The following is a 25,303-nucleotide window of genomic DNA, read 5'->3' as shown; positions in this document are numbered from 1 at the left end:
TCCCTGTGTGTGTAACCCACCCCCTGATCCCACATTCCCTGTGTGTAACCCACCCCCTGAACTCACACTCCCTGTGTGTGTAACCCACCCCCTGATCTCACACTCCCTGTGTGTGTAACCCACCCCCTGATCCCACACTCCCTGCGTGTGTAACCCAACCCCCAATCCCACACTCCCTGTGTGTGTAACCCACCCCCTGATCCCACACTCCCTGCGTGTGTAACCCACCCCCCGATCCCACACTCCCTGTGTGTGTAACCCACCCCCTGATCCCACACTCCCTGTGTGTGTGTTACCCACCCCCTGATCCCACACTCCCTGTGTGTGTGTTACCCACCCCCCGATCCCACACTCCCTGTGTGTGTAACCCACCCCCTGATCCCACACTCCCTGTGTGTGTGTTACCCACCCCCTGATCCCACACTCCCTGTGTGTGTAACCCACCCCCTGATCCCACACTCCCTGCGTGTGTAACCCACCCCCCGATCCCACACTCCCTGTGTGTGTAACCCACCCCCTGATCCCACACTCCCTGTGTGTGTGTTACCCACCCCCTGATCCCACACTCCCTGTGTGTGTAACCCACCCCCTGATCCCACACTCCCTGTGTGTGTAACCCACCCCCTGATCCCACACTCCCTGTGTGTGTAACCCACCCCCTGATCCCACACTCCCTGTGTGTGTAACCCACCCCCTGATCCCACATTCCCTGTGTGTGTAACCCACCCCCTGATCCCACACTCCCTGTGTGTGTAACCCACCCCCTGAATTCACACTCCCTGTGTGTGCAACCCACCCCCTGAATTCACACTCCCTGTGTGTGTAACCCACCCCCTGATCTCACACTCCCTGTGTGTGTAACCCACCCCCTGATCCCACACTCCCTGTGTGTGTAACCCACCCCCTGATCCCACACTCCCTGTGTGTGTAACCCACCCCCTGATCCCACACTCCCTGTGTGTGTAACCCACCCCCTGAATTCACACTCCCTGTGTGTGTAACCCACCCCCCGATCTCACACTCCCTGTGTGTGTAACCCACCCCCCGATCCCACACTCCCTGTGTGTGTAACCCACCCCCTGAATTCACACTCCCTGTGTGTGTAACCCACCCCCTGATCTCACACTCCCTGTGTGTGTAACCCACCCCCCGATCCCACACTCCCTGTGTGTGTAACCCACCCCCCGATCCCACACTCCCTGTGTGTGTAACCCACCCCCTGATCCCACACTCCCTGTGTGTGTAACCCACCCCCCGATCTCACACTCCCTGTGTGTGTAACCCACCCCCTGATCCCACACTCCCTGTGTGTGTAACCCACCCCCCGATCTCACACTCCCTGTGTGTGTAACCCACCCCCTGATCTCACACTCCCTGTGTGTGTAACCCACCCCCTGATCCCACACTCCCTGTGTGTGTAACCCACCCCCTGATCCCACACTCTCTGTGTGTGTAACCCACCCCCTGATCCCACATTCCCTGTGTGTGTCACCCACCCTCCGATCTCACACTCCCTGTGTGTGTAACCCACCCCCTGATCCCACATTCCCTGTGTGTGTAACCCACCCCCTGATCCCACACTCCCTGTGTGTGTAACCCACCCCCCGATCCCACATTCCCTGTGTGTGTAACCCACCCCCTGATCTCACACTCCCTGTGTGTGTAACCCACCCTCCGATCCCACACTCCCTGTGTGTGTAACCCACCCCCTGATCTCACACTCCCTGTGTGTGTAACCCACCCTCCGATCCCACACTCCCTGTGTGAGTAACCCACTCTGCGATCTCACACTCCCTGTGTGTGTAACCCACCCCCTGATCCCACATTCCCTGTGTGTAACCCACCCCCTGATCTCACACTCCCTGTGTGTGTAACCCACCCCCCGATCCCACACTCCCTGTGTGTGTAACCCACCCCCTGAATTCACACTCCCTGTGTGTGTAACCCACCCCCTGATCTCACACTCCCTGTGTGTGTAACCCACCCCCCGATCTCACACTCCCTGTGTGTGTAACCCACCCCCTGATCTCACACTCCCTGTGTGTGTAACCCACCCCCCGATCCCACACTCCCTGTGTGTGTAACCCACCCCCCGATCCCACACTCCCTGTGTGTGTAACCCACCCCCCGATCTCACACTCCCTGTGTGTGTAACCCACCCCCTGATCCCACACTCCCTGTGTGTGTAACCCACCCCCTGATCCCACACTCCCTGTGTGTGTAACCCACCCCCCGATCTCACACTCCCTGTGTGTGTAACCCACCCCCTGATCCCACACTCCCTGTGTGTGTAACCCACCCCCTGATCTCACACTCCCTGTGTGTGTAACCCACCCCCTGATCCCACACTCCCTGTGTGTGTAACCCACCCCCTGATCCCACACTCCCTGTGTGTGTAACCCACCCCCTGATCCCACACTCCCTGTGTGTGTAACCCACCCTCCGATCTCACACTCCCTGTGTGTGTAACCCACCCCCTGATCCCACACTCGCTGTGTGTGTAACCCACCCCCCGATCTCACACTCCCTGTGTGTGTAACCCACCCTCCGATCCCACACTCCCTGTGTGTGTAACCCACCCCCTGATCTCACACTCCCTGTGTGTGTAACCCACCCCCTGATCTCACACTCCCTGTGTGTGTAACCCACCCCCTGATCCCACACTCCCTGTGTGTGTAACCCACCCCCTGATCCCACACTCCCTGTGTGTGTAACCCACCCTCTGATCCCACACTCCCTGTGTGTGTAACCCACCCCCTGATCCCACACTCCCTGCGTGTGTAACCCACCCCCCGATCCCACACTCCCTGTGTGTGTAACCCACCCCCTGATCCCACACTCCCTGTGTGTGTGTTACCCACCCCCTGATCCCACATTCCCTGTGTGTGTAACCCACCCCCTGATCCCACACTCCCTGTGTGTGTAACCCACCCCCTGATCCCACACTCCCTGTGTGTGTAACCCACCCCCTGATCCCACACTCCCTGTGTGTGTAACCCACCCCCTGATCCCACACTCCCTGTGTGTGTAACCCACCCTCCGATCCCACATTCCCTGTGTGTGTAACCCACCCCCGATCTCACACTCCCTGTGTGTGTGTTACCCACCCCCTGATCCCACATTCCCTGTGTGTGTAACCGACCCCCTGATCCCACACTCCCTGTGTGTGTAACCCACCCCCGATCTCACACTCCCTGTGTGTGTCACCCACCCCCTGATCCCACATTCCCTGTGTGTGTAACCCACCCCCTGATCCCACACTCCCTGTGTGTGTAACCCACCCCCTGAATTCACACTCCCTGTGTGTGTAACCCACCCCCTGAATTCACACTCCCTGTGTGTGTAACCCACCCCCTGATCTCACACTCCCTGTGTGTGTAACCCACCCCCCGATCCCACACTCCCTGTGTGTGTAACCTACCCCCCGATCTCACACTCCCTGTGTGTGTAACCCACCCCCCGATCTCACACTCCCTGTGTGTGTAACCCACCCCCTGATCCCACACTCCCTGTGTGTGTAACCCACCCCCTGATCTCACACTCCCTGTGTGTGTAACCCACCCCCTGATCCCACACTCCCTGTGTGTGTAACCCACCCCCTGATCCCACACTCCCTGTGTGTGTAACCCACCCTCTGATCCCACACTCCCTGTGTGTGTAACCCACCCCCCGATCCCACACTCCCTGTGTGTGTAACCCACCCCCTGATCCCACACTCCCTGTGTGTGTAACCCACCCCCTGATCCCACACTCCCTGTGTGTGTAACCCACCCTCCGATCCCACACTCTCTGTGTGTGTAACCCACCCCCTGATCTCACACTCCCTGTGTGTGTAACCCACCCTCCGATCTCACACTCCCTGTGTGTGTCACCCACCCCCTGATCTCACACTCACTGTGTGTGTAACTTCAATGATAAAGGAGGATATAACGAGAGGTAAGCAGGCAACAGAGACCTTATGGGTTGAATTGAGAAATAGGAAAGGATCTAAGACTTTAGTGGGGGTTGTATTTTGGAGCCCTGGCAGCAGCTCTGAAGTGCTAGATTGTATCAATGCAGAGATTAGACAAGTGTGTAAGAAAGGCATAGTGGTCTTAATGGGGGACTTTAACCTTCACATAGATTGGGGAAAGCAGACTAGCAACTGTCAGATAGGTAGTGAATTTCCTGAGTGTGTTTGGGATAGTTTTCTACAGCAGTATGTCCTGGAGGCAACAAGGGGGCAAGCCATACTAGATTTAGTAATGAATAATGAACCAGATTTAGTTAACAGCTTAACTGTGCGTGAACATCTATCCATTAGCGATCATAACATGATCGAGTTCAATGTAGTGTTTGAAAGGGTAAAAAGTGAATCAGCTGCGAAGATTCTTGACTTGGTAAGGCCGACTTCAATGGGATGAGACAGAGACTGTCCACAGTAAACTGGGCAAATCTGTTAATGGGTAAAACGACTGATGATGAGTGGGAAATGTTTAAAGAAACATTTAACGTGATACAGAATCAGTTTATACCCCTGAGCCATGGAAAACTAAAGAGGTAAGGGACAGTATAAGACATAAGGAAAGGGCATACAAAAAGGCAAAAAATGGCACAGATCCTGGCGAATGGGAAAGATACAAAGATCAACAAAGGGTCACAAAACAGTTAGTAAGAGCTACAAAAAGAGAGTATGAAAAGAAACTTCCAATAGATATCACAACCAATACGAAGAACTTTTATAGTTACACTAGGAAAAAGAGGGTGGTCAGGAGCAGTGTTGGCCCCTTAAAAACTGAAAGTGGGGATATTGTCATTGACAATGGGGAAATGGCGGACATGTTGAATAATTACTTTGCGTCAGTATTTACAGTAGAAAAAGAGGATAGCATGCCGGAAATCCCAAGAAAACTAATATTGAATCGGGGACAGGGACTCGATAAAATTAATATAAGTAAAGCAACAGTAATGAAGAAAATAATAGCACTAAAGAGTGACAAATCTCCAGGACCAGATGGTTTCCATCCCAGGGTTTTAAAGGAAGTAGGTGAGCACATTGCAGATACCCTAACTATAATCTTTCAAAGTTCTCTAGATTCAGGAACTGTCCCTCTAGATTGGAAAATTGCACATGTCCGCTTTTTAAGAAAGGAGAGAGAGGGAAACCAGGGAATTATAGACCAGTTAGCCTGACATCTGTTGTGGGGAAATTGCTGGAGTCTATAATTAAGGATAGGGTGACTGAACACCTTGAGAATTTTCAGTTAATCAGAGAGAGCCAGCATGGATTTGTGAAAGGTAGGTCGTGCCTGACAAACCTGATTGAATTTTTTGAAGAGGTGACTAAAGTAGTGGGCAGGCGAATGTCAATGGATGTTATTTATATGGACTTCCAGAAGGCATTTGATAAGGTCCCACATAAGAGACTGTTAGCTAAGATAGAAGCCCATGGAATCGAGGGAAAAGTACGGACTTGGTTAGGAAGTTGGCTGAGCGAAAGGCGACAGAGAGTAGGGATAATGGGAAGGTACTCACATTGGCAGGATGTGACTAGTGGAGTCCCGCAGGGATCTATCTTGGGGCCTCAATTATTCACAATATTTATTAATGACTTAGATGAAGGCATAGAAAGTCTCATATCTAAGTTTGCCGATGACACAAAGATTGGTGGCATTATAAGCAGTGTAAATGAAAACATAAAATTACAGGTGAGGTGCCTGAAGATTGGAGGGTAGCAAATGTTGTGCCTTTGTTTAAGAAGGGCGGCAGGGAAAAGCCTGGGAACTACAGACCAGTGAGCCTGACATCTGTAGTGGGTAAGTTGTTAGAGGGTATTCTGAGGGACAGGATCTACAGGCATTTGGAGAGGCAGGGACTAATTAGGAACAGTCAGCATGGTTTTGTGAGAGGAAAATCATGTCTCACGAATTTGATTGAGTTTTTTGAAGGGGTAACCAAGAAGATAGATGAGGGCTGTGCAGTAGACGTGGTCTACATGGACTTCAGCAAAGCATTTGACAAGGTACCGCATGGTAGGTTGTTACATCAGGTTAAATCTCATGGGATCCAAGGTGAGGTAGCCAATTGGATACAAAATTGGCTTGACGACAGAAGACAGAGGGTGGTTGTAGAGGGTTGTTTTTCAAACTGGATGCCTGTGTCCAGCGGTGTGCCTCAGGGATCGGTGCTGGGTCCGCTGTTATTTGTTATTTATATTAATGATTTGGATGAGAATTTAGGAGGCATGGTTAGTAAGTTTGCAGATGACACCAAGATTGGTGGCATTGTGGACAGTGAAGAAGGTTATCTGGGATTGCAACGGGATCTTGATCAATTGGGCCAGTGGGCCGATGAATGGCAGATGGAGTTTAATTTAGATAAATGTGAGGTGATGCATTTTGGTAGATCGAATCGGGCCAGGACCTACTCCGTTAATGGTAGGGCGTTGGGGAGAGTTATAGAACAAAGAGATCTAGGAGTACAGATTCATAGCTCCTTGAAAGTGGAGTCACAGGTGGATAGGGTGGTGAAGAAGGCATTCGGCATGCTTGGTTTCATTGGTCAGAACATTGAATGCAGGAGTTGGGATGTCTTGTTGAAGTTGTACAGGGCATTGGTGAGGCCACACTTGGAGTACTGTGTACAGTTCTGGTCACCCTATTATAGAAAGGATATTATTAAACTAGAAAGAGTGCAGAAAAGATTTACTAGGATGCTACCGGGACTTGATGGTTTGACTTACAGGGAGAGGTTAGACAGACTGGGACTTTTTTCCCTGGAGAGTAGGAGGTTAAGGAGTGATCTTATTGAAGTCTATAAAATAATGAGGGGCATAGATAAGGTCGATAGTCAAAATCTTTTCCCAAAGGTAGGGGAGTCTATAACGAGGGGGCATAGATTCAAGGTGAGAGGGGAGAGATACAAAAGGGTCCAGAGGGGCAATTTTTTCACTCAAAGGGTGGTGAGTGTCTGGAACGAGCTGCCAGAGGCAGTAGTAGAGGCGGGTACAATTTTGTCTTTTAAAAAGCATTTGGACAGTTACATGGGTAAGATGGGTATAGAGGGATATGGGCCAAGTGCAGGCAATTGGGACTAGCTTAGTGGTATAAACTGGGCGACATGGACATGTTGGGCCGAAGGGCCTGTTTCCATGTTGTAACTTCTATGATTCTATGATTCTATGATAGATTCGGTGAATGGGCAAAACTGTGGCAAATGGAATTCAATGTAGACAAATGTGAGGTCATCCACTTTGGATCAAAAAAGGATAGAACAGGGTACTTTCTAAATGGTAAAAAGTTAAACACAGTGGATGTCTAAAGGGACTTAGGGGTTTGGGTACATAGATCATTGAAGTGTTATGAACAGGTACATAAAATAATCAATAAGGCTAATGGAATGCTGGCCTTTATATCTAGAGGACTAGAGTACAAGGGGGCAGAAGTTATGCTGCAGCTATGCAAAACTCTGGTTAGACTGCACCTGGAGTACTGTGAGCAGTTCTGGGCACAGCACCTTCGGAAGGACATATTGGCCTTGGAGGGAGTGCAGTGTAGGTTTACTAGAATGATACCTGGACTTCAAGGGTTAAGTTACGAGGAGAGATTACACAAATTGGGGTTGTATTCTCTGGAGTTTCGAAGGTTAAGGGGTGATCTGATCGAAGTTTATAAGATATTAAGGGGAACAGATAGGGTGGATAGAGGGAAACTATTTCCGCTGGTTGGGGATTCTAGGAGTAGGGGGCACAGTCTAAAAATTAGAGCCAGACCTTTCAGGAGCGAGATTAGAAAACATTTCTACACACAAAGGGTGGTAGAAGTTTGGAAATCTCTTCTGCAAACGGCAATTGATACTAGCTCAATTGCTAAATTTAAATCTGAGATAGATAGCTTTTTGGCAACCAAAGGTATTAAGGGATATGGGCCAAAGGCAGGTATATGGAGTTAGATCACAGATCAGCCATGATCTTATCAAATGGCGGAGCAGGCACGAGGGGCTGAATGGCCTACTCCTGTTCCTATGTTCCTATGTATGTTCCTCTGCTGGCAGCAAGGGATTGTGGAATCAGCTTTTCTAGTCTATAATATAAAATACTGATGAGCTGTGAGTGACCGCAGTGTGAATGACATCCTGCCTTCTTGTCCAGCGCGTCTGAGAGCCAACCTGGAGCTCAGCACTTGAGAGGCAGCCAACACAAGTCCAGATCTTCCCTGAAGTCCTTCTTCTCTACGATTGGTCACAGCGCGGTCAGTAAACTGAGCAGACTCCGCTCGTCAAGTATGGAGCAGATTAACAGCCGGTCCACGGCAGACACGTCTGGGGAACTGCGGTCTGAGCAGACCCGAGGGAGGCTGAGGAAGACTCCCTCCCTACAATCACTCGGGCTGGTGCGTACTCTGAACTACTGGGCTTCCTTTCGACAGGGATTGAATTCTGTCTACAGTCCTCCTGACAGCAGCAATGAAGTGGCAGAATGTCTAATTCAGAGATTAGAGAGACTTGTAGCAAAAGCAGAGTCGTTTTAATGGGCCTTCAATTTTCATATAGATTGGAAAGAGCAGAGTAGCTCAAGTCAGAAAGGTAGTGAATTTCTTGAGTGCATTCAAGATAGTTTTCTGGAGCAATATGTTCTAGGACCAACAAGAGGGCAGGCTATACCAGATTTAGTGATGAGCCAGACTTAGATATATGTTCCCTTACTGTTAGATTATTAACTAATAGTGATCATAATATGATTGAATTCAATGTTTAGGTTTGAAAAGGAGAAACTTAATACAGTTCCTAAGATTCTAGATTTCAGTAAGGCTAACTTTAGTGGGATGAGACTAAGACTGACGACAGCAAACTGGTCAAAGCTGTGATCGGGTAAAACTACAGATGAACAGTGGGAGGTGTTCAAAAAATAATTTAGCTTAATACAGACCCAGTATATACCCCTAAGGGCAAGAGTTCTTACCAAATAGAACAGCCATGGTCGACAAAAGAGGTGAGAGAACATAAAACTAAAGGAAAGAGCATTCAAAAGTGCAAAGAATTAGAGTAGATCCAGGGGAGTGGGAGAGATATAAAGAACAGCAAAGGAAGACAAAGAAGATAGTAAGAGCTGCAAAAAGGGAATATGGAAAGGAACTTGCGAAGAATATCAAGATTAACACAAAAATTTTTTACAATTATATTAGAAGAGAAAGGGCAGTCAAGGGTAATGTGGGCCCTTTAAAAACAGGTGTGGGTAATATTGGAAATGAAAATAAGGAAATGGCAGACTTGTTGAATAATTACTTTGTGTCAGCCTTCACAGTAGAGAAAGGATAATATACCTGACATTCCAGGGAAACTAATAATGAATCAAGGACTGGAACTCACTAAAGTTAACGTAAGCAAGTAAACAGTATTAGAAAAAATGATGGCACTAAAAACTGACACATCTCCAGGATCTGATAGTTTCCACCCCAGGGTTTTAAAGGAAGTAGGTGAGGAAATTGCAGATGCTTTAACCATAATCTTCCAATGCTCTTTCAATTCAAGAATTGTCTCTTTAGATTGGAAAATTGTAAATGTAACTCTGCTATTTAAGAAAGGTGTGAGAGAGAAACCAGGAAATTATAGACCTGTTAGTCTAACATCTGTTGTGGGAACGTTATTGGAATCTATAATTAAGGACAGAGTGTCTGAGTACTTAGGGAAATTTGAGCTGATTAGAGAGAGCCAACATGGATTTGTAAAGGGTAGGTCATGTCTAACAAACCTAATTGAATTTTTTGAGGAAGTAACTAAAGTAGTAGACGCAGGGGAATGTCTAAAGATGTAGTTTATATGGACTTCCAGAAAGCATTTGATAAGGTTCCACATAAGAGACTGTTAGCTAAAATTAAAGTTCATGGAATTGAAGGCAAATTATTGACCTGGTTAGGAGATTGGTTAGGCGGTAGAAGACAGAGAGTAGGGATAATGGGTATGTACTCAAATTGGAAGGAAGTGACTAGTGGTGTCCCACAAGGATCTGTGCTGGGCCACAACTATTCACTATTTATTAAAGACTTAGATAACACAATAGAGAGCCATATATCCAAGTTTGCTAATGATACAAAGATTGGTGGCATTGTAAGTAGTGTAGATGGAAGCATAAAATTACAAAGAGACATTGATAGATTAAGTGAGTGAGCAAAACTGTGGCATATGGATTTCAACACAGGTAAGTGTGAGGTCGTCCATTATGGACCAAAAAAGGATCGATCCGAGTATTTTATAAATGATGAAAAGCTAGGAACAGTGGAGGTCCAAAGAGATTTAGGGGTCCATGTACACAGATCACTAAAATGTAGTGGTCAGGCATAAAAAATAATCAAAAAGGCCTTTATATCTGGAGAGCTGGAGAGCTGGAATATAAAGGGGAGAAAGTTTTGCTGCAGCTACACAAAGCCCTGGTTAGACCACATCTGGAGTACTGTGTACAGTTCTGGACTGCACCTTAGAAAGGATACATTGGCTTTGGAAGGAGTGCAGTGCAGATTCACCAGGGCTCCAAGGGTTAGATTATGAGGAGAAGTTACATAAACTAGACTTGTATTCCCTGGAATATAGAAGGTTAAGGGTTGATTTGATTGTGGTTTTTAGGATTTTGAAAGGACTTGATAGGGTAGAGAGAGAGAAACTTTTTCCGCTGGTGGGGGAGTCTAGGACAAGGGGACATAACCTTAAAATCAGAGCCAGGCCATTCAGGAGAGAAGTTATGAAACATTTCTTCACGCAAAGGGTGGTGGAAGTGTGGAACTCTCTCCAGTAGATGATAGATCAATTAATAATTTAAAATCTGAGATCAATATATTTTTGCTAGCCACGGGTAATAAGGGACATGGAGCCAAGGCGGGTGGATGGAGTTAGGATACAGATCAGCTAAGATCTCATTATATAAAGGAACAGGCTCGAGGGGCTGAATGGCCTACTCCTGTTCCTATGTTCCTATGTTCCTAAAAGCAGAGAAGTTACGTTACACAGAATTACATAGAATGTACAGCACAGAAACAGGCCATTCGGCCCCACGGGTCTATACCAGCATTTATTCTCCACACGAGCCTCCTCCCTCCCCTCTTCATCTCACCCTATCAACATATCCTTCTATTCCTTTCTCCCTCATGTATTTATCTAACTTCCCCTTAAATGCATAAATGTATTGAATCTTATTTAGACTACATTTAGAGTACTGCCCACAGTTCTGGTCTCCATATTATAAATAGGATATGGAGGCACTAGAGAAGGTGCAAAAAAGATTTACAAGGATGATACCAGAACTGAGAGGTTTACCTATCAGGAAAGATTGAACAGGCTGGGGCTCTTTTCTCTAGAAAGGAGAACACTGAGGGGTGACCTGATAGAGGTCTTTAAGATTATGAAAGGGTTTGATAGGGTAGATGTAGAGAAAATGTTTCCACTTGTGGGAGAGACCAAAACGAGAGGTCATAAATATAAGATAGGAATATAGTAACAGGAGAAGGCCATTCAGCCCCTCGAGCCTGTTCTGCCATTCAATTAGACCAAGGCTGATCTGTATCTTAACTCTATCTACCCACCTTAGATGGATACTAATAAATCCAATAAGGAATTCAGGAGAAACTTCTTTATCCAGGGAGTGCAATTAAGGGGAAGCTAGATAAATACGTGAGGGAGAAAGGAATAGAAGGGTATGTTGATAGGGTGAGATGAGGTAGGGTGGGAGGAGGCTCATGTGGAGCATAAACACCAGCATAGACCAGTTGGGCCGAATGGCCTGTTTCTGTGCTGTACATTCTATGTAATCCTATGTAATACTGGCGAACCTGTTACATTCAGAGCAATGAACGAGGTGTATAAATAGCACGTGAGCTCCACCTGGTGGGTATGTCAAGAACAGCCACACTGATGTTGCAGTGCAGGTCCACTGTAAGAAGGGTGTGATAGTGTAGTGGTTATGGCACTAGACTGGCAACTAGAGGTTGTGAGTTCAAATCACGACAAATTGAATTCAATAATCTAATGATTGTGGGCTGCTGGATCATTGTAAAAACCCAAATGGTCCTTCAGGGAAGGGAACTCTGCCGCCAATACTCAGTCTGGGCCGACATGACTCCAGTCCCACACGATGTGGTTGACTCTTTATGCCCTCAGGGTAACAAGGATGGGCAGTAAACAATGTCCAATTTCTGCACCAAACCCTTAACTGAGTCAATTTGGAGACAGGCCTCTCCATCTCCAAGACCGCCTACTTCCACCTCCATAACATCGTCCGTCTCCGCCCCTGCCTCAGCCCATTTGCTGCTGAAAACCCTCATCCGTGCTTTTGTTACCTCTAGACTCAACTATTCCAATGCTCTCCTGGCCGGCCTCCCATCTTCCACCCTCTGTAAACTTGAGTTCATCCAAAGCTCTGCTGCCCGTATCTTAATTCGCACCAAGTCCCGTTCTCCCATCACCGCTGTGCTCGCTGATCTACATTGGCTCCGGGTCTGGGAACGCCTCGATTTTAAAATTCTCATCCTTGTGTTTAAATAGCCTTTTCTGTCCTTACCTCTGGAACCTCCCCAAACCCTCCTCCCTTCGCCCCACCATTGGCGGCCGTGCCTTCAGCTGCCTAGGCATCATGTTCTGGAATTCCCTCCCTATACAACTCTACTTCTCCAGCTCCCTCTCCTCCTTTCCGACTCTTCTTAAAACCCACCTCTGACCAAGCTTTTGATCGCCCCTCCTAATGTCTCCTTCTTTGTCCGGGCTCCCATTTTATTCCCCCTACGTCTCTGTGAAGTACCTTGAGATGTTATCGATGTCAAATAGAATTGAAGGCCATTGGTGTTGTCAGATGCAGAGCTCCAGGGATAAAGCAACAGAAAGTGACTAGTACAAAGCTCTGGTCTGCCTTCATGTTGGGTGTGCTGTATAGCTCTGGGCATCGTACCATGAGAAGGGGGAGGAAAAACATCCTGACTTTGGAGAAGTAAAGAAAGAAAGAACTTGCATTGATATAGCACCCCGTCATGCCCTAAGAACACTCCAGGGCTTACTTTTGAAGCGAAGTCACTGTTGTAATGTAGCTCATTGAGCACAGCAAGATCTCACAAACTGCGAGTGAGATAAATGACCAATTAATCTGTATTTTCTTATTTGGTGGCATTGGTTGAGGAGAGAATGTTGGCCAGGACACTGAGAGACCCCCCTGCTCTTCTTCAAATAGCACCCTGTTCTATGTGCACCTGAGAAGGCAGGGGCCACAGTTTACAGCAGGGAGGCAATGTTAGATTTATAAAGAGCATTGGTCAGACTTGGAGAACTGTGTGCAGTTCGGGTCTCCATACCACAAAAAAGGATATAGAAGGACTGGAGAAAACGCAGAAAAGATTTACGAGAATGTTACCAGAATTGAGAAGATGCAACAATCAGGGAAGACTGAGCAGGCTGGAAAAGGGAAGACTGAGAGGTGTCCTGATAGAGGTCTTTAAAATTACGAAGGAGTTCGATAGGGAAGACGTAGAGAAGATGTATCCCACTTGTGGGTGAGTCCCGAACAAAGAGGTGTAAATTTAAGATAGTCACTAATAAATCCAATAAAGAAATTAGGAGGGATTTCTTTACACAGCGAGTGGTGAGAATGTGGAACTCGCTGTCACATGGAGTGGTAGATGCAGATAGCATCGATGGATTTAAGGGGAGGCTTGATGCATACATGAGGGAGAAGGGAGTACAGGGATTCTGGGACAGGATGGGAAGAGATAATTAGAGTGGGAGGAGGCTTGTGTGGAGTATAAACACCAGCATGGACCAGTTGGGCCGAACGGCCTGTTTCTGTTTTGTAGATTCTATGTAATTCTGTGTCTCATTTGGAAGATGGCACATCCATCAGTAAAGCATCTCCCTCAGTACTGCTCTGAAATGCCAGCCGAGATTATGTCCTCGAGTCCTGCTACAAACAAGGGCAACTAAGTTGCTGAGTAGAACTGGGCACTAGGGGTGTGAGGAAAGGCCAAGGCTGTTCGGTGTTTGAATTTGGGGAAAGAGGGCTTAGAGGAAATCTTTGAGGGAACAAGCAAACTGGATCCCAGAAAGATGTTCAATATTAACACAAGCTCAAGGACAATGGGATTCAATCTCAGATCAGAAAAGGTGAATACACAGTTAAAATCTAACTTGCTGCATGTAGAGGGTGAATATGTGGAGCTAGTGGAAAAGGAGGGTGTTGTAAATTTCAAGGGGTGGATGGATACATTTTTGGCAGATTGAAAGATTAGAGCCGTGGCTCAGTGGATAGCACTATTGCTTGCTGAGTCAGAAGGTAATGGGTTCAAGTCCCACTCCAGAAACTTGAGTACAAAATCTAGGCTGTCACTCCAGTGCAGTACTGAGGGAGTGCTGCAGTGTTGAAGGTACCATCTTTCAGCTGAGATGTTAAACTAAGGCCAGAAACACAAGAGATCCCATTGCACTATTCAAAGAATGAGCTGTGGTGTTCCCCCCCAGTTCCCTGGTCAATATTTATCCATCAACCAATGCCACTAAAAATAGATTATCTGGTCAAAAAAGTAAAAGTCCAAGGGAAAGTGGCTAGTTTGGATCCAAAATTGGCTCAGTGGTCAATAGGTGTTTCTGCAACTGGAAGGCTGTTTCCAGTTGGATTCTGCAAGGCTCAGTACTGGGTCCCTTGCTTTTTGTGGTATATATTAATGATTTGGACTTGAATGTGGGGGGCTTGATCAAGAAGTTTGCAGATGATACAAAAATTGGCCGTGTGATTGATAGTGAGGAGGAAAGCTGTAGACTGCAGGAAGATATCAATGGACTGGTCAGGTGGGCAGAGAAGTGGCAAATGGAATTCAATCTGGAGAAGTGTGAGGTAATGCATTTGGGGAGGGCAATCAAGGCAAGGGAATACACAATAAATGGGAGGATACTGAAAGGTTAGAGGAAGAGAGGGACCTTGGAGTGCATGTCCACAGATCCCTGAAGGTAGCAGGACAGGTAGATAAGGTGGTTAAAAAGGCATACGGGATACTTTCCTTTATTAGTCGAGGCACAGGATATAAGAGCAGGGAGGTTATGCTAGAACTGTATGAAACACTAGTTAGGCCACAGCTTGAGTACTGTGTACAGTTCTGGTCACCACATTATAGGAAAGATGTGATTGCACTAGAGAGGGTGCAGAGGAGATTTATGAGGATGTTGCCAGGACTGGAGAATTTTAGCTATGAGGAAAGATTGGATAGGCTGGGGTTGTTTTCTTTGGAACAGAGGAGGCTGAGGGGAGATTTAATTGAGGTGAATAAAATGATGACGGGACTAGAGAGACTGGATAGGAAGGACCTGTTTCCCTTGGCAGAGGGGTCAGTGACCAGGGGGCTTAGATTTAAAGTAATTGGTTGAAGGATTAGAATGGAGCTGAGGAGATATTTTTTCACCCAGAGGGTGGTGGGGGTCTGGAACTCACTGCCTGAAAGGGTGGTAGAGGCAGAAACCCTCAACTCATTTAAAAAGTACTTGGATGTGTGTTTGAAGTGCCGTAACCTACAGGGCTACGGACCAAGTGCTAGAATGTGGGATTAAGCTGGATAGCTCTTTTTCGGCCGGCACGGACACGATGGGCCGAATGGCCCCCTTCTGTGCCGTAACTTTCCATGATTCTATGATCACATTGCTGTTTGTGAGATCTTGCTTGGCTGCTGCCTTTCCCTACATTACAACAATGACTACACTTCGAAAGTCCTTCAACGGCTGTAAAGTGCTTTGGGATGTCCTGAGGTTGTGAAAGGCGCTATAAAAATGCAAATCCTTTCTTTGTTTTATGAGAGGTAAAGTGGGAAGTCTATGAGCGATGAATGAAGATGGTCACCTCTGGTCTTGTGCAGTCTCTGATTCCAAAGGAAATGGGGACGTTTGGGGCAGGGAGGAAGGGTATTAATTTATGTGCATTTTGTGATGGGTAACCAAGGTCTCCTGGAGTCTTGCTTGATTAAGTTAGCGAGTCAAGGAGGAATTTGCCAGAGCTTTTCTTGACAGGGATTTTCTCTTTGTATTGTGGTCGCTCCGAAGAATTAGCATCACTAGCGAGTGGAGACCTGGGGTGGAGGGGGTTTCACTGTCGAGTGGATAATAAGCATTATTGAGGCTGGGGCTCCTTTTTTTTTTGTATATATGTAACCAGAAAAGAGTTTTGGTGTCAACAGTGAAATTGCATGGGACGGCCTGGTAAGTGCAGTTCCGTTATCTCCTGCTAGGTGTCCCCGTTGGCCGAGTTGAGGAAAGCCTCGTCCTTCCAATCTCTTCACTCCCAGAAGAAGAAGCAGCGTTGCAGCTCGTACCTGGTAGGGGAGACGGCAGAGACGGGCTCGGGAGGCAGGTAGGTCGGTGATGGCAGTCAGGGCAGTGGGGGTGGAGGGCGGATGGGCTGAAGTAGGACCCTTACAGGGACCCAAAGCCCACCAGAGGCACAAGTGAAGTGCCATTGGCTCTGCGGTCCGATTCTGGCTGGGCTTGGGTACTGAGCTCCAATGACATCTCGGGTCAGTCGGTCAGTCCCCTGAAAGTCTATGACCGGAATGATAGGGTCGTGAGCACGACTTTTAGGAACATTAGGAACAGGAGGAGGCCATTCAGCCCCTCGAGCCTGTACCGCCATTCAGTTAGATCATGGTTGATCTGTATCTTAACTCCATTTACCTGCCTTTGCTCCATATCCCTCAATACCCTCACCCAACAAAAATCTATCCATCTCAGTTTTGAAATTTTCAATTGACCCCCAGCCTCAACAGCTTTCTGGGGGAGAGAGTTCCAGATTCCCACTCCCCTTTGTGTGAAGAAGTGCTTCCTGACATCACCCCTGAACGGCCGAGCTCTAATTTTAAGGTCTGGGCTCCCCCACCAGAGGAAATAGTTTCTCCGTATCCACCCTGTCAAATCCTTTAATCATTTGAATCACTTGCTGTGCCCGTAATGTAATCGCTACAGCCGCCACCATCTTGCATAGGGGTCCTTTGGATGGGTGCCCGGAGTGCCTGCCTGTATCAGGCGAGAGGTGAGTCGTAACACGCCGTGCGCTCCGCCCGTCTGTACCGGCGTTGAGTGACCGTGACCTACGGTCCTTAAAGGGACTGCTCAGAAACCGCCAACTTTTATTTTTGTGAGTCCAGGAGGATCTCCACCTGAGCTCCGGGGTTTACATTTCGCAGTATATTTCCCTGGAGGAATTTTCTTTGATCTTTTTTACTTGATATTTACTTGGAGCAGGATATTTCCCTGAGGGATATTTTCCTGGGAAATTTCCCTGAGGTATATTTCCCAGTTGTGTATGTCCCTGAGGTACATATTAACTGGGGGTACATTTCCTTGGCATATATCTAGCTGGAGTATATTCAAGCTCCGTTAGACTGAGACTTCAGTGCCTTCATTGCCTTCCTCCTCCGAGTGCTCCATGGTGATGGTGTCAGCCGTCACTCAGTGGATAGCGAGTTTGCCTCTGAGTCAGAAAGGTATGAGTTCAAAGTCCCACTCCAGAGCCCTGAGTGCATAATCCAGGCTGACACTCCCAGTGCAGTACTGAGGGAGAGCTGCACTGTCGGAGGGTCGGCACTGAGGGAGTGCTGCACTGTCCAGGGTCAGTACTGAGGGAGCGCTGCACTGTCCAGGGTCAGTACTGAGGGAGCGCTGCACTGTCCAGGGTCAGTACTGAGGGAGCGCTGCACTGTCAGGGGGGCAGTACTGAGGGAGCGCTGCACTGTCGGAGGGTCAGGACTGAGGGAGCGCTGCACTGTCGGAGGGTCAGTACTGAGGGAGTGCTGCACTGTCAGGGGGGCAGTACTGAGGGAGCACTGCACTGTCGGAGGGTCAGTACTGAGGGAGTGCTGCACTGTCGGAGGGTCAGTACTGAGGGAGCGCTGCACTGTCGGAGGGTCAGTACTGAGGGTGTGCTGCACTGTCGGAGGGTCAGTACTGAGGGAGTGCTGCACTGTCAGGGGGGCAGTACTGAGGGAGCGCTGCACTGTCGGGGGGTCAGTACTGAGGGAGTGCTGCACTGTCAGGGGGGCAGTACTGAGGGAGTGCTGCACTGTCAGAGGGTCAGTACTGAGGGAGTGCTGCACTGTCAGGGGGGCAGTACTGAGGGAGTGCTGCACTGTCAGGGGGGTCAGTACTGAGGGAGCGCCGCACTGTCGGAGGGTCAGTACTGAGGGAGTGCTGCACTGTCAGGGGGGTCAGTACTGAGGGAGCGCCGCACTGTCGGAGGGTCAGTACTGAGGGAGTGCTGCACTGTCAGGGGGGTCAGTACTGAGGGAGCGCCGCACTGTCGGAGGGTCAGTACTGAGGGAGTGCTGCACTGTCGGAGGGTCAGTACTGAGGGAGCGCCGCACTGTCGGAGGGTCAGTACTGAGGGAGCACTGCACTGTCAGGGGGGCAGTACTGAGGGAGTGCTGCACAGTCGGAGGGTCAGTACTGAGGGAGCACTGCACTGTCGGAGGGTCAGTACTGAGGGAGCACTGCACTGTCGGAGGCGCTGCCTTTCAGAGACATTAAACTGAGGCCCCCTTCGGTGTCCTGGCCAATATTTATCCCACAACCAACATCACTAAAAAAACAGATTATCTGGTCATTATCACAATGCTGTTTGTGGGATCTTGCCTCCACATAAAGATTGGAGGAGCCCCCAGCTGCTGTCTGTGAGGCTGGGTACAGGACTCTGGTAAAATCAGCACCCAGCTGACACTCTCAGAAAGTCCCTTTATTTAATGAAAGGCAGGAGCAGCCCAGCCCTGATCAGCTCACAATGACTATTCACTTTAATAACTTCTCCTATAGTAGGAAACACGGCAGCCCATTTTGCACACAGCAAGATCCCACAAACAGCAATATGATAACGACCAGATAATTTTTTAGTGATGTTGGTTGAGGGATAAATATTGGCCAGGACGCCTGGGAGAACTCCCCTGCTCTTCAAATAGTGGCCGTGGGATCTTTTACATCCACCTGAAGAGGGCAGATGGGGCCTCGGTTTAACATCTCATCTCAGCACTGGGAGTGTCAGCCTGGATTATGTGATCGAGTCGTGGAGTGGGGACTGAACCCACGACCTTCTGACTCAGAGGCGAGAGTGATACCCACTGAGCCAAACCTGAGCAGTAAGGATTTACGTTTTCTGACTTTCTGTCGATTTTTTGCCCAGTGACTGCTGTTAACATCACTGGGGAATTGGATAAGGGGCAGTCGCTCGTCTGACAGTTCCTCCCCGTTGTCCCCTTGGAATTCCAGCGGCAGGGTTGAGGCGTGAGAGAAACTGTGGTAGAGTGAGCTCGCGTCCTCCATCCACGTGACTGCGGGAATGCTCTAAGAGCACCTGTGTGTGGGTCTGTCTCACAACAAGAGAGTGTTTAGTCGGGACTATCGTCTTGGGGAAATGGAGGTTTGCGCAGTTGCGTCGTGATGTGTAAGTTCTGTACAACATTCTTTCTTTCATTGTTGGCAGTGAGTCCAAGCCTTTTGGCCGTAGGCCCATGAGATCCCTCAGCGTGGAAGACATAGGGTGCCCCAATCAGCCCAGGGTTATTGGTCGTGTAAGTCAGACATTCCCTGATGCCAGCTTCATGCTTGAACTGTCCAAGCCGGCCCATGGACCTTTTGGGTTCTTCATCTCCCGACAGAGTGGCAAATCTTGCGGAGGTGAGTACTGGATCAGGAGTTTAGTCTCGGTTAATGATCTAAGGGTTTATTTCGGCTTTCACCATAGAATCATAGAAAATTTACGGCACAGGAGGAGGCCATTCGGCCCATCGTGTCTGCGCTGGCCGAAAATGAGCCACCCAGTCTAATCCCACTTTCCAGCACTTGGTCCGTAGCCCTGCAGGTTACGGCTCTTCAGCCCCTCAAGCCTGTTCCGTCATTCAATTAGAACATGCGTAAATGGGGTTTCCGTATCTCTTCCAGCGAAGTTTACAGTTCTGAGAACATTCCGAGGAAATTTCGGGTAAAAGTCTGCCCCCGCTAACATCCCGCTCCCCCCCACCCGCCACCATTGTTCTGGTTATTTTATGTCTTCTCTCTCAGGTCGCCTTGTAACACATACTATTCCCAACCTAGAGAAGGACCTCCTCCCAGAATCTCTCAGCTTTTTGGCTCGTGATATGATTCTGGCCTCTCCCCCCACCCACCACCACCACCCCCCACCTTTTATGGGAAGTACCTCTTCTGATTGACCTGGCTGAGATCAGGACCTTGCTTTGAGGGGAATCAAGGTCTAAAATCCACAGCCTGACACTTCTTGAAGTGGGCATGTCCCAACGCCAAGCTATGGGCCTCATTGCGCCCTGGGATACCTGCCTATCCTGCCTTTAAAGAACTGAGTACCAAGTCTACATTCTAAAGCTGTGCGGAATCCATGCTCATCATATCAAACATAACACAGTTCGTAACATGCAACCTTACCCTTGTGCTAACTGACACAGATCTGTCAAGGCAGATAGGGGGAGTATGTACACAGTCAGTTACAAACAATAAAAGACTTGCATTTATATAGCACCTTTCACGACCTCAGGACATCCCAAAGTGCTTTACAGCCAGTGAAGTACTTTTGAAGTGTAATCACTGTTGTAATGTAGCAAATGCGGCAGCCAATTTGTGCACAGCAAGATCCCACCAACAACAATGAGATAAATAACCAGATAATCTGTTTTAGTGATGTTGGTTGAGGGATAAATTTGGCCAGGACACCAAGGAGAACTCCCCTGTTCTTCTTTGAATAGTGGCCGTGGGATTTTTTACACCCACCTGAGAGGGCAGATGAGGCCTCGGTTTAACGTCTCATAAACTTCATACAACAATTGGATATACTCACCACTCTTAGAACTTGGTGGAAATATTCCTTGCATTTAAACATTCAAAGTTCTCCTTGTGCTTCAATTGCTCACGTGTCCTATTGAACTGGGAAAGCTGGTACTTCAACTCAGCTCAGGGACAATGGTGCTGCCTGCAGTGGAGCACAGAGTTATATTGGCATTGGAATTCGTGTTTGACTATGTGGCCCTGAATGAGGAGACATGGAATACAGGCAAGGAACCGTGACGGGAGGGGAGGAACTTGAATGGTCCAAATCAACCTGCATCTGTCCAGATCTTTGTGAGGCCTTTTGCTACAATGACCATTTAATGACGTCTAACCACTTCCCCATGACATTCAACGGCATTATCATCACCGCATCCTCCACCACCAACATCCTGGGGGTCACCATTGACCAGAAACTCAACTGAACCACCACATAAATACTGTGGCGACAAGAGCAGATCAGAGGATGGGTATTCTGCGGCGAGTGACTCACCTTCTGACTCCCCAAAGCCTTTCCACCATCAACAAGGCACAAGTCAGGAGTGTGATGAATACTCTCCACTTGCCTGGATGAGTACCGCTCCAACAACACTCAAGAAGCTCGACACCATCCAGGACAAAGCAGCCCGCTTGACTGGAACCCCATCCACCACCCTAAACATTCACTCCCTTCACCATCGGCGCACCGTGGCTGCAGTGTGTACCATCCACAGGATGCACTGCAGCAACTCGCCAAAGCTTCTTCAACAGCACCTCCCAAACCCGCGACCTCTACCACCTAGAAGGACAAGGGCAGCAGGCACATGGGAACAACACCACCTGCACGTTCCCCTCCAAGTCACACACCATCCCGACTTGGAAATATATCGCCGTTCCTTCATCGTCGCTGGGTCAAAATCCTGGAACTCCCTTCCTAACAGCACTGTGGGAGAACCTTCACCACACGGACTGCAGCGGTTCAAGAAGGCGGCTCACCACCACCTTCTCAAGGGCAATTAGGGATGGGCAATAAATGCCGGCCTCGCCAGCGACGCCCACAGCCCGAGAATGTATATAATATTTGAACTTATATACCTCACATAGAAACATCTCAAGGGGCTCACCACAATCAATTTATTTTTAAGTGAAGTCACTGTGGTGATGTAGGCAAATGTGTCACCAGCAACACTCCACAAACAGTACTGAGGCTAATGACCAGTTAAACTAGTTTTGGTGGTCTTAGTTGGGGGAGAAATGTTGGCCATGACACTGGAGATCTCCTTGCTCTTCTCCCAGTAATGTCGTTGGATCGTTTGTGTCCCTCAAATCCAGCCGACGGACTACGCCATGCTACAGGTGAAGCCACTGTTGAGTTTGCTGTGTTCAGTCAGCAGAAATACCCGATTGAAAATTATTTTCTTTCCCTTCCGGTTTCCTCCCTTCTGTTCCCAAAGGCGCTCGCTTATGCTGAACTCCACAAGGTGCCCTTTACTACCAGGTGCCTCATAGGAACAGGAGGAGGCCATTCATCCCCTCGAGCCTATTCCGCCATTCAATCGGATTGTGACTGATCTGTATCTTAACTCCATCTACCTGCCTTGCTTCCATCTCCCCTGATACCCTTCCCAACAAAAATCTATCAATCTCAGATTTGAAATTTTCAATTGACCCCCAGTCTCAACAGCTCTTTGGGGGAGTGTATGGTGTGTGGAAAAATAAGACTTAAAAGTGTGCAACTCCCCCAATGCCCAGTTGGTAAAGGGAATGTGTAACTGAGCCACAAGACCAGAAGGATCCTGTGTTTGATTCCCAGTCTATGGTGAACAAGTTGATCTTAGCCAGGAATGTTGTTGGAGCCTACATTGGCCACACCGCCCCTGGGCTAGGAAGGGAAAAATTAGCCAGCGTATCCACTCCTGAGAGCTATCCAATGACCTCCCCCTATCGTGGACTCTACCCACCCATTTAATCTCCCTCCACACACCATGTACACTCTCCCCTATCATGGACTCTCCCCACCCATTTAATCTCCCTCCACACACCATGTACACTCTCCCCTATCATGGACTCTACCCACCCATTTAATCTCCCTCCACACACCATGTACACTCTCCCCTATCATGGACTCTCCCCACCCATTTAATCTCCCTCCACACACCATGTACACTCTCCCCTATCATGGACTCTACCCACCCATTTAATCTCCCTCCACGCACCATGTACACTCTCCCCTATCATGGACTCTACCCACCCATTTAATCTCCCTCCACACTCCAAGTACACTCTCCCCTATCATGGACTCTACCCACCCATTTAATCTCCCTCCACACACCATGTACACTCTCCCCTATCATGGACTCTACCCACCCATTTAATCTCCCTCCACACCCCATGTACACTCTCCCCTATCATGGACTCTCCCCACCCATTTAATCTCCCTCCACACCCCATGTACACTCTCCCCTATCATGGACTCTACCCACCCATTTAATCTCCCTCCACACACCATGTACACTCTCCCCTATCATGGACTCTACCCACCCATTTAATCTCCCTCCACACACCATGTACACTCTCCCCTATCATGGACTCTACCCACCCATTTAATCTCCCTCCACACCCCATGTACACTCTCCCCTATCATGGACTCTACCCACCCATTTAATCTCCCTCCACACACCATGTACACTCTCCCCTATCATGGACTCTACCCACCCATTTAATCTCCCTCCACACACCATGTACACTCTCCCCTATCATGAACTCTAGACTAACCATTTAATTTTCATCTGGGTGTCCGTGATTATCTATCTACCTTTACATCTAAAGCCATTCATTATTGACTGGTTGCCTCCCATAGTGTGAAATTGTAATACACCCAGGAATTCAGGCACCATATTCCATTTGGTATTAGCGATCGGTACTTTTCCTTATAACCCTTAAATTCAGCTCCCAACCAGATTTTCATCAGGCTCTTATTGAATTGATCTCGTAGTTCAATCCAGTCATCAATCTCCATTGCAGATACGTTTACCATGACACAGGCAAGCAGGAGCATTCCAAACTCTAGTATGAGGCACAGATGGACTAACTGTTTTTACAAAGTTAACTTGTGTTTTGTTTCTTTTGCCTTTAGGTATATTTATTCACCAAATGGCAGACAGGAACGCTGAGAAACTCTACGCTGGATTGCTGGAACTGGGGGATGAAATTCTGGAGGTAAACGGGAAACGTGTTGATGGTCTCAGCTTCAATGAGGTCAGCAGTATGATGTTACAGGGCAGCACGGTGTCCATTAGGGTCAGAAGACATAATAGCACCACGCGGCAACAGGAAGGCTAACGGCCGTTACCCACCGGCCCGTGAATCGGGTTCACAGACACTGCCAGCTGTTCGTTCAAAGTACTTTCAGTGTTTACGACTCGCAGACTCACAAGTGTACAAGAGCTCCTCGGACCAGACTGGGCATTGTGGTGTTCTAGATCCGATATTTATGTGCATTAAATCACATGCCCAGGACGTGGGCACAGGACAGTAACAGTTGCCTGTCTTGGTGGCCTATCAAAGGCGAGGTCATTGGGTGGTATCAATGCTGAGTGTCCTTGTCACGTATGACTTTGTTTGTCAACCAAACTCCATCTGCGACCCGGTCGCCGTGGTACTGAGTTGTAAAACCTCCATTCACGCAGGTAGCTGAAGTGACTCCCTTCCTGAACATCTGCCTGATTGGACACAGTTCTGAGTTGACGGTTCTGATTGTTGGACACCTTTCTCTGATTCTGTAGAAATTGGGCTTTTTCTGGCCCTTTTATTTACCAAGCAAACCTCCTGTTATTCCCTGGCACAGGAGATTGGCACTTGTCGGAAGCGTAGATGGTTGAATATGGGGAGTTTCATGAAGCAATATGCTGAGAGTCTCAAACGCAGCACGGACCGGGATTGTCATTTCCTCACGAACTGCGTGAAACTCGGCACCAACTACCAAACTAATTGGGGGTTTACAGCCGGACCGAAGTATCGGGCTCCCACCCGGTCAGTAAGGGTCGTTGAGTTGCTGTCGAGCCGTCGCTGTGCCACCCTTTTGAAAATGATGATAAAATCGGAGTTCCTCACACTCTCATCTTCGAACCTTGCTCCTTGACACCAACAACAGCTGCAGTTGGAGAGGTTTCATTAACTGAACTGCCTCACCTGTGTTTCCTTCACAATAATGTTTTATGAAATTTCATCACGGAAGCATTACTCCTGGAATAAAATCACTATTTATTTAACGGCACAGGCGACAGCCTCTTATTTAAAGAAAGGAAAGAAAAACTTGCATTTATACAGTGCCTATCACAACCTCAGGACTTCCAAAGGTGTAGCCACTGTTGTAATGTAGGGAGATTTACACAAACCCTAATCAGTGCTGGTCTTTTTCCTTCATTCCCCCTTTCAGTTTTCTCCCCTAGTAACATGGAGTTCCATGGACAAAAATTATATTGCTTAACTGAACCCTGAATTGGACCTTTCTGAAAGGCTT

General features: G+C 48.2%; 1 protein-coding gene across 3 annotated transcripts in view; it reads left to right on the top strand.

Annotated features, from left to right (window-relative positions):
• LOC137325565 (uncharacterized protein KIAA1614-like) overlaps positions 1-25,052 on the top strand; it is a 111,341-nt gene extending 86,289 nt beyond the window's left edge. For 2 of the 3 annotated variants that reach the window (XM_067990815.1, XM_067990814.1), the window contains 4 exons: positions 8,129-8,369; positions 16,215-16,336; positions 19,451-19,644; positions 23,918-25,052. In XM_067990815.1, the coding sequence (XP_067846916.1) occupies positions 8,129-8,369; positions 16,215-16,336; positions 19,451-19,644; positions 23,918-24,123 (763 nt within the window). In that variant the 3' untranslated portion in view covers positions 24,124-25,052. Of the gene's footprint in view, positions 1-8,128; positions 8,370-16,214; positions 16,337-19,450; positions 19,645-23,917 lie in introns of those variants that run through there. The other variant, XM_067990816.1, reaches the window with a different exon arrangement.
• Positions 25,053-25,303: the final 251 nt, after the last annotated feature.

The sequence above is a fragment of the Heptranchias perlo genome, chromosome 9, assembly GCF_035084215.1.
Source record: "Heptranchias perlo isolate sHepPer1 chromosome 9, sHepPer1.hap1, whole genome shotgun sequence".
NCBI classification, from domain to species: Eukaryota; Metazoa; Chordata; class Chondrichthyes; order Hexanchiformes; family Hexanchidae; genus Heptranchias; species Heptranchias perlo.
Note: the sequence above shows the minus strand (reverse complement) of the source record. Positions and strands in the feature narration are given on the sequence as shown.